Source organism: Oncorhynchus nerka, linkage group LG22 (assembly GCF_034236695.1).
Source record: "Oncorhynchus nerka isolate Pitt River linkage group LG22, Oner_Uvic_2.0, whole genome shotgun sequence".
Taxonomy (NCBI): domain Eukaryota; kingdom Metazoa; phylum Chordata; class Actinopteri; order Salmoniformes; family Salmonidae; genus Oncorhynchus; species Oncorhynchus nerka.
Window position 1 is genome coordinate 84,131,665 of NC_088417.1, and position 10,398 is coordinate 84,142,062.

Consider the following 10,398-nt stretch of genomic DNA (forward strand, 5'->3'; position numbering starts at 1 on the left):
TACAACCCCCCCCCCCCTCATCAATACCCCTTAATGACAAAGCAAAAACAGGATTTTAGAAATGTTAGCAAATTTATTTATTTTAAAATCAAAACTGAAATATCACATTTACATAAGTATTCAGACCCTTTACTCAGTACTTTGTTGAAGCACCTTTGGCAGCGGTTAGAGCCTCAATTCTTCTTGGGTATGATGCTACAATCTTGGCACACCTGTATTTGGGGAGTTTCTCCCATTCTTCTCTACAGATCGTTTCAAGCTCTGTTAGGTTGGATGGGGAGCGTCGCTGCGCAGCTATTTTCAGGTCTCTCTAGAGATGTTCGATCGGGTTAAAGTCTGGGCTCTGGCTGAGAAACTCAAGAACATTGAGACTTGTCCAGAAGCCACTCCTGCGTTGTCTTGGCTGTGTGCTTAGGGTCGTTGTACTGTTGGGAGGTGAACCTTTGCCCCAGTCTGACGTCCTGAGTGCTCTGAAGCAGGTTTTCATCAAGGACCTCTCCATACATCTATCAGGATTAGCCTCCCAGTCCCTGAAAAACATCCCCACAGCATGATGCTGCCACCACGCTTCACCGTAGGGATTGTGCCAGGTCTCCTCCAGACATGACGCTTGGCATTCAGGCCAAAGAGTTGAATTTTGATATCAGCAGACCAGAGAATCTTGTATCTCATGGTCTGAGTCCTTTAGGTGCCTTTATGCAAACTCCAAGTGGGCTGTCATGTGCCTTTTACTGAGGAGTAGCTTCCGTCTGGCAACTCTACCATAAAGGCCTGATTGGTGGGGTGCTGCAGAGATAGTTGTCCTTCTGGTTCACCCATTTCAACAAAGTAACAATGGAGCTCTGTCAGAGTGAGGCTCTTCTCCCCTGATTGCTCAGTTTAGCAGAGCAGCCAGCTCTAGGAAGAGTCTTGGTGGTTCTTCCGTTTAAGAATGATGGAGGCCACTGTGTTCTTTGGGACCTTCAATGCTGCAGACATTTGTTGGTACCCTTCCCCAGATCTGTGCCGACACAATCCTGTCTCGTAGCTCTACGGACAATTCCTTCAACCTCATGGCTGGTTTATTGCTCTGACATGCACCGTAGACTGTGGGACCTTATTTCAACAGGTGTTTGCCATTCCAAATAATTTCAATGTTAACAGGATGCACCTTAACTCAATGTCAAATATCATAGCAAAGGGTCTGAATACTTAAGTAAATAAGGTAGATTAGCTAAGGCGAATCACTAGTTAGCTAGCGAGCTAATAAATGTACTGAGTCAGGGCAAACGTAGCTAGCTAATACCAGTGTTGGTGTAGGCCTAAATCAGCATGTTGTTTGAGCAACAGTATCTTCTAAATCAAAGAGGAATAGGCTAAGCATGAATATGTTGGCTACATGAAGAAACATTTAATGTAGCCGAAGATTATATGGTCCTCTAGGAAACACTGACCATCACTTTGGTTCCAACCCTGTCACAATAACTCCTCCCTGGCATTTTCACTAGTTGTCATGTCAAATAACACAGTATTCAAAGTGCCCACTATTATTTATAGTCTAACAATAGAATTAGAATAAACATATTTCCATGATTCAGACAGTTCACCCAAGTAGCCCTACATTACATTTTCGAAATTATCTCAAATGAGTGCAGGAAATGCAGAAATTGATGAAATGCAGGAAATTATTTTAGGCTGAAGTTGAATTGAACAGTAGAAAACAATCAGAATGGAGAAAGACCCATTGAACAGTTGAAGTTGGAAGTTTACATACACCTTAGCCAAATATATTTAAACACAGTTTCACAATTCCTGACATTTAATCCTAGTAAAAATCCCCCATCTTAGGCCAGTTAAGACCACCACTTTATTTTAAGAATGTGAAATGCCAGAATAATAGTAGAGAATGATATATTTCAGCTTTTATTTCTTTCATCACATTCCCAGTGGGTCAGAAGTTTACATACACTCAATTAGTATTTGGTAGCATTGCCTTTAAATTGTTTAACTTGGGTCAAACGCTTCGAGTAGCCTTTGTTGTCCTTAAGCCATTTTTCCACAACTTTGGAAGTATGCTTGGGGTCATTGACCATTTGGAGGACCCATTTGCTACCAAGCTTTAACTTCCTGACTGATGTCTTGAGATGTTGCTTCAATATATGCAAGTAATTTTCTTCATGATGCCATCTATTTTGTGAAGTGCACCAGTCCCTCCTGCTGCAAAGCACCCCCACAACATGATGCTGCCACTAGAGGTTGACCGGTTAATTGGAATGGCCGATTAATTAGGGCCGATTTGAAGTTTTCATAACAATTGGAAATCGGTATTTTTGGCCGATTTATTTTTTACACCTTTAACTAGGAAAGTCAGTTAAGAAAACATTCTTATTTTCAATGACGGCCTAGGAACAGTGGGTTAACTGCCTGTTCAGGGGTAGAACGACAGATTTTTACCTTGTCAGCTCCGGGATTCAATCTTGCAACCTTATACAGTTAACTAGTCCAACGCTCTAACCACCTGCCTCTCATTGCACTCCACGAGGAGCCTGTTACGCGAATGCAGTAAGAAGCCACGGTAAGTTGCTAGCTAGCATTAAACTTATCATATAAAAAACAAATCAATCATAATCACTAGTTAACTACACATGGTTGACGATATTAATAGTTTATCTAGTGTGTCCTGCGTTGCATATAATCGATGCCGTGCGCATTCACGAAAGAGGACTGTCGTTGCTCCAACGTGTACCCAACCATTAACATCAATACACAGAAGTACATATTTTTAAACCTGCATATTTAGCTAAAAGAAATCCAGGTTAGCAGGCAATATTAACCAGGTGAAATTGTGTCACTTCTCTTGCGTTCAGTGCACGCAGAGCCAGGGTATATGCAGCAGTTTGGGCAGCCTGGCTCGTTGCGAACTAATTTGCCAGGATTTTATGTAATTATGACATAACATTGAAGGTTGTACAATGTAACAGGAATATTTAGACTAAGATAAAATACGGAACAGTTCCGTATTTCACTGAAATAATAAACGTTTTGTTTTCGAAATGATAGTTTCCGGATTCGACCATATTAATGACCCAAGGCTCGTATTTTTGTGTGTTATTATGTTATAATTAAGTCTATGATTTGATAGAGCAGTCTGACTGAGCGATGGTAGGCACCAGCTCGTACGCATTCATTCAAACAGCACTTTCATGCGTTTTGCCAAAAGCTCGTCGCTGTGCTTCAAGCATTGCGCTGTTTATGACTTCAAGCCTATCAACTCCCGAGATGAGGCTGGTGTAACCGATGTGAAATGGCTAGCTAGTTAGCGGGGTGCGCGCTAATAGTGTTTCAAACGTCACTCGCTCTGATACTTGGAGTAGCTGTTCCCCTTGCTCTGCATGGGTAACGCTGCTTCAAGGGTGGCTGTTGTCGATGTGTTCCTGGTTCGAGCCCAGGTAGGAGCGAGGAGAGGGACGGAAGCTATGCTGTTACACTGGCAATACTAAAGTGCCAATAAGAACATCCAATAGTCAAAGGTATATGAAATACAAATCGTATAGAGAGAAATAGTCCTATAATAACTACATCCTCTTCCCTGGGAATATTGAAGACTCATGTTAAAAGGAACCACCAGATTTCATATGTTCTCATGTTCTGAGCAAGGAACTGAAACGTTAGCTTTCTTACATGGCACATATTGCACTTTTACTTTCTTCTCTAACACTTTGTTTTTGCATTATTTAAACCAAATTGAACATGTTTCATTATTTATTTGAGGCTAAATTGATTTTATTTATGAATTATATTAAGTTAAAATAAGTGTTCATTCAGTAGTTGTAATTGTCATTATTACAAATAAATTTAAAAAACATTTTATTTTTTATCTGCCGATTAATCGGAAATGGGCTTTTTTTTGGTCCTCCAATAATCGGTATCGGCATTGAAAAATCATAAAATCGGTCAACCTTTAGCTGCCACCCCCATGCTTCACGGTTGGGATGTGGTTCTTCAGCTTGCAAGCCTCCCCCTTTTTCCTCCAAACATAACGATGGTCTTCATTGCCGAACAGTTCTGTTTTTGTTTCATCAGACCAGAGGACATTTCTCCAAAAAGTATGATCTTTGTCTCCATGTGCAGTCTGGCTTTTTAATGGCAGTTTTGGAGCAGTGGCTTCTTCCTTGCTGAGCGGCCTTTCAGGTTATATCTATATAGGACTCGTTTTACTGTGGATATAGATACTTTTGTACCGGTTTCCTCCAGCATCTTCACAAGGTCCTTTGCTGTTGTTCTGGGATTGATTTTCACTTTTCGCACCAATGTACGTTCATCTCTAGGAGACAGAACGCGTCTCCTTCCTGAGAGATATGACGGCTGCATGGTCTCATGGTGTATATACTTGCGTACTATTGTTTGTACAAGTTCCAGCTGAAATACTACCAAAAATTACTTCTGGTCACGAACAGTTGCGCATCAAAACTTCAAAATTACATATTATACGTCGACTAAACTGGTCAAACTAAGTGCAGAATCAAGCTTTAGGATGTTCTAAACGTACAAAACTATTATCTAATCTCTCGGACGAACGTGCTTCTTGGCAGGCGATCTGGAACAAAGGAACGTGTCTCCAAGAAGCGCGCTCCCGTAACCTTGAATTTTCTCGCGACACTCAGTCTTTTGCCTACTAAAGGCTCAATACACACGGGATTTGCACAATTAAATGCTGTACTGAATGAGGACATCTAGTGGAAGACATAGAAAGTGTCTCCAGATCCATAGCTGGTTGGGAAGGGTGGGGGCGATGACGTCAAAGTTTGAGGCTCCCAAAAATAGTTTGGGAGATTGCCTGCCCTGTGAGTTCTGCTATACTTACAGACATAATTCAAACGGTTTTAGAAGGCGTTAGAGTGTTTTCTATCCAATAATTATGATTATATGCATATATTAGCAATTTTGGACAGATTTTTTTTCAGTTTACTATGGGCACGTAATTCCTCCAAAGGGGGCAGTATTCTGCCTATCCTTAACTGGTAATGTGCTTCTTCTTGAGCCACTCCTTTGTTGCCTTGGCCGTGTGTTTTGGGTCATTGTCATGTTGGAATACCCATCCACGACCCATTTTCAATGCCCTGGCTGAGGGAAGGAGGTTCTCACCCAAGATTTGACAGTACATGGCCCCGTCCATCGTCCCTTTGATGCAGTGAAGTTGTCCTGTCCCCTTAGCAGAAAAACACCCCAAAGCATAATGTTTCCACCTCCATGTTTGACGGTGAGGATGGTGTTCTTGGAGTCATTGGCAGCATTCCTCCTCCTCCTCCAAACACGGCGAGTTGAGGCCAAAGAGCTCCATTTTGGTCTCATCTGACCACAACACTTTCACCCAGTTGTCCTCTGAATCATTCAGATGTTCATTAGCAAACTTCAGACGGGCATGTATATGTGCTTTCTTGAGCAGGGGGACCTTGCAGGCGCTGCAGGATTTCAGTCCTTCACAGCATAGTGTGTTACCAATTGTTTTCTTGGTGACTATGGTCCCAGCTGCCTTGAGATCATTGACAAGATCCTCCCGTGTAGTTCTGGGCTGATTCCTCACCGTTCTCATGATCATTGCAACTCCACAAGGTGAGATCTTGCATGGAGCCCCAGGCCAAGGGAGATTGACAGTTCTTTTGTGTTTCTTCCATTTGCGAATAATCGCATCAACTGTAGTCACCTTCTCACCAAGCTGCTTGGCGATGGTCTTGTAGCCCATTCCAGCCTTGTGTAGATCTACAATCTTGCAGGACTACAACTCTGACATCCTTGGAGAGCTCTTCGGTCTTGGCCATGGTGGAGAGTTTGTAATTTGGATTGATTGCTTCTGTGGACAGGTAACTTTTATGCAGGTAACAAACTGAGATTAGGAGCTCCTAATCTCAGCTCGTTACCTGTATAAAAACACCTGGGAGCCAGAAATCTTTCTGATTGAGAGGGGGTCAAATACTTATTTCCCTCATTAAAATGCTAATCAATTTGTAACATTTTTGACATGTGTTTTTCTGGATATCTTTGTTGTTATTCTGTCTCTCACTGTTCAAATAAACCTACCATTAAAATTAGACGGATCATTTCTTTGTCAGTGGGCAAACGTACAAAATCAGCAGGGGATTAAATACTTTTTGCCGTCACTGTGTGCGTGTGTATATATATATATATATAATATCTTGGCCATATCGCCGGGCCCTAGCTGGAACATGCAAACAGCCAGCAAATTCTGGCTATACAGACACACACCCCATCACATTTCTGACTCTAATTGCAGGTTTTGCTGGCCGCACAGTCAAGAGAGAAGGGGGTGGGAAGAGGAAGACCTGTGAGTGTACGCTGTAGTATCTATAATATGACCTTGGTTGGTTGCAACAAAAGCAAAAAAAGAGGTGGCAAAAGAAATGGCCCCTGCCATGCTTCCTCTCCGGACAACTACCAAGACAGCCATTGTCTGAGTAAGCAGGCGACTGTGGATGATAGGCTACATGTTTGTCCAAAATCTATGGATAACATTTTGATCAACGATCAACTAAGCATAAGAGAAGGCAATCCTGTGTTTTACATTGGTGTGTATGTGCATTGCAATTGCTATTGTGCTCAAGCTGTTAGCTGGGTTACTGTAGCATAGTGCTGGGTGCTGTCGGAGGGAGAGTAGTTATGCTAGTTACCTGGACTGGCGCAGCGGTTGAGAGCTTGCTGAGTCCTGAAGAAGCGCAGGCATGGCGCCTTCACTGACCGGGCATTAGCCTGCAGCGAAACACAGGCCACCCCACTGAACAGTGGAGCAGAGCAGCTGGTAGCCACCACACGCAGAAGGCTCGACGCCATTGCAGACACACAAGGAGGAGCAGTGCAGCCGGATCGACCTCCTCCTATAAACACACACACACCACAACAAGGGAAAGAGAAGAGGGGGGGGGGGGGGGCAAGACTGTGAGAGAGTGAACTGTGAACAGTAGAGAAACCGACTGACCTATCGTGGCATGCCCAACTCTGTTCCTAAACAAAAGCCCCTATACCACTGCCTCAGCTGGTCTATGTGCCCCAGTGTGCTATACACAGACATGCCCATTTAACCTAAAATCATGCAGCAACAGGAAAATATTTGTCCTTATACTGCAAGTAAATCATTGCTAGCGTCACAAATATACCCGTTTAACTGTTTTCAGCATATCAGTTCAACTAGTAATAGGCTTTCATATTGACAGGGATCCAGCTGTAAAGTAAGGGGGGGAAAGGCAGTCAAGGACACTCCAAATATAATGTCCACAAACGTCCGGTGACCCTGTGTAGCTGTGTGTAATATGTTTGGCTTAGTCACTTCAGAGGCCTGATGTGTCGAGATAAGAGCTGTTACCAGAGTGAACCTCTTGACTGGAAGAGTCTGGTGTGGTTCAGGCCCTAGGGGGTTCCAGGCGGTATCGATTAGATAGTACACCATTACAGAAAACAGGGTCAGTTCAGCAAGAGTTTGAGCATTCAAAATAATGATCCCAGATATTTAGTGCCTTTCTATCCTATATAATATACAGTGCTTTCAGAAAGTATTCAGTCCCCTTGACTTCTTCCACAGTTACATTACAGCCTTATTCTAAAATTAATAAAACTTTATTTTTTTCCTCAATCTATACACAATGCCCGATAATGACAAAGCAAAAACAGGTTTAGAATGTGTTATTTTTTACATTTATTTTTAATAAATTATGGAGTAATCAGACACTTTACTCGGTACTTTGTTGAAGCACCCGTGGCAGCATCAAGTCTTCTTGGGTATGACGCTACAAGCTTGGCACACCCGTATTTGGAAAGTTTCTCTGTTCATCTTTAACTCGATCCTGACTAGTCTCCCAGTCCCTGCCGCTGAAAAACATCCCCACAGCAGGATGCTGCCACCACCATGCTTCACCGTAGGGATGGCGCCAGGTTTAATCCAGACGTGACGCTTGGCATTCAGGCCAGAGTTTTCAACCTTGGTTACATCAGACCAGAGAATTTTGTTTCTCATAGTCTGAGAGTCTTTAGGTGCATTTTGGCAAACTGCAAACAGACGGTCATGTGCCTTTTACTGAGGAGTGGCTTCCATCAGGCCACGACCATAAAGGCCTGATAGGTGGAGTGCTGCAGAGACGGGAGAACCTTCCAGAAGGACAACCATCTCCACAAAGGAACTCTAGCGTCAGAGTGACCATCGGGTTCTTGATAACCTTTTGACCAAGGCCCTTCTCCCCGACTGCTCAGTTTGGCCGGGCGGACAGTTCTAGGAAGTCTTGGTGGTTCAAAACTTCTTCCATTTAAGAATGATTGAGGCCACTGTGTTCCTAGAGACCTTCAATGCTGCAGAACTGGTTGGGTACCCTACCCCAGATCTGTGCCTCGACATAACCCTGTCTCAGAGGTCTACAGACAATTCCTTCAACTTCATGGCTTGGTTTTTGCTCTGACATGCACTGTCAACTGTGGAACCTTATATAAACAGGTGTGTGCCTTTCCAAATTATGTCCAATCAATTTAATTTACCACAGGTGGACTAATCATGTTGTAGAAACATCTCAAGGATGATCAATGGAAACAGGAAGCAGTTGAGCTCAATTTCGAGTCCCATAGCAAAGGGTCTGAATACTATAAGGTAGATAGATACACACTTTTTTAAATTCGATTTTTTTTTACTTAATCAATTTTAGAATAAGGCTGTAACAATATTACAAAATTGAAGGGGTCTGAACACTTTCCGAATGCACTGTAAATGTCAGATATTGTGAAACCATGAACTTGAGAGAGTGCGTTTACTGTATAGGCTTACAATTCATTAGGCCTAGTTTACCAACCAGTTTCAGTGCTAGAAGGAGGAATGCATTTGCTAATGCTACAAATTCTGTCCTGACATAGCTAGTTAGCTACTGAATGAAGGCAGACATGCTACCTGCAGATTAAACTATAATTTATTGCACTATATGCTGATCAAGCAGATTTCATAGAAACAGTGGGTTTCCTTTCCACACTGTAAACTTCAACTTGTGTGTGACCTCGTTTCTTCAGAATACCAACATTTTCCGGGCTTAATTTAAAAACTAACGTTAGCTAGCTACCGAAATACATACCACGTCAGCAATATGATAATAAACCAAAACCGTCTACTGACCATTGTTGTTCAGCTATCTAGCTAGCTAGTCCAGCCAGATATCTTTGGTCTAACGTTAACTACCTATGTCGCTTTTGATGTGAATTTAAGTGTTATGACATGTACGTTAAATCGGAATTTATTTGTCTATATTGCCAATATAATTATGCAAACATACGTGCATAGCCATCTCACGAGCCAACAAAAGCGAATGACGAAAATAATCAAATTCATTCATTCATTCATTGCAACAGCACCAATTTGCCATTTGGGTTATGATAGTTAGCATATACTGATTATTTGCTGTGTAAAAATGCATGACATTATTTGTAGTTTTCGCCTCAAAATACTGTGCATTAGCTGGACAGATAGCGAGCCATCTGTTCAGAACGGATTTAGAGCAGTTGCCGACCATCACTTCCCTTTTTTTATTGAATGAAAGGACTCGGCAGCAAAACTAGCTAAATGCTAACAAACAAAAACTAAGCTTTTTTGCATCAAACTGGAGGCCATCGAAGCTTTCACTTTCCACAACACAGCTGTTTGTGTGTAAAAAAAAATAAACCAACAGGTCTAAAAAATAAATACGCTTTCTTTAAATAACACAACTGACCTTTGCAGACTGTCTTGATTTTGTAAACCACAGCACAGCCGAAAATTCTTTCCAACCGGAAGAAATTACATGAATTGGACAGAACCGCCCACTTCATACAGTCAACAACAGTACAGCATATTACCTACCAGGGTATTGAAATAGATCATTTTGAATAGACATTTAAGCGTTTTTGAGGTGGTCACCATAATGATCAATAGAAGGATTTACTCCATACTTATTTGTCAAAGTGATGCTCAAGAATAAAACGTTGAATTGTGGGTTTATCTTTTTTGATCATATTGGGAACATAATGTAGCAATTAAATCATGGTTGCATAAACATATAACATGAAATAAGATGTGGCTTTTCTTATCTTGAGAGTGAGTAATTAAAAAATAATACAAAATATAGACGTTGGTATTTCTGACGTCTGGATGTTTGGCGTAAGATGTTAATGTCTACAGCAGATGGTACTGTTGGACACTTTTAAGTAGGCCAAGCCCTCCAAACTGGGCCAGTCATTTGCCCATGTGGAGGCTGCAACCGTGGATATTTACGATTTGAATGGGAGACATGAAATACAAAACATTAAGGACACCTGATCTTTCCATGACATAGACTGACCAGGTGTATTCAGGTGAAAGCTATGATCCCTTGATTGATGTCACTTGTTAAATCTCTTACAAAA

The 10,398-nt window shown here is 41.9% G+C and overlaps 1 protein-coding gene across 1 annotated transcript in view; it reads right to left on the reverse strand.

Annotated features, from left to right (window-relative positions):
- Nucleotides 1–9,828, reverse strand: part of LOC115105884 (NAD(P) transhydrogenase, mitochondrial) — a 74,779-nt gene extending 64,951 nt beyond the window's left edge. The window contains exons 1-2 of the mRNA XM_029628352.2: nucleotides 9,729–9,828; nucleotides 6,666–6,869 (exon numbers count right to left, since the gene is read on the reverse strand). Of these exons, the coding sequence (XP_029484212.1) occupies nucleotides 6,666–6,869; nucleotides 9,729–9,825 (301 nt within the window). The 5' untranslated portion in view covers nucleotides 9,826–9,828. The remainder of the gene's footprint in view (nucleotides 1–6,665; nucleotides 6,870–9,728) is intronic.
- Between the last annotated feature and the right edge of the window lie 570 nt (nucleotides 9,829–10,398).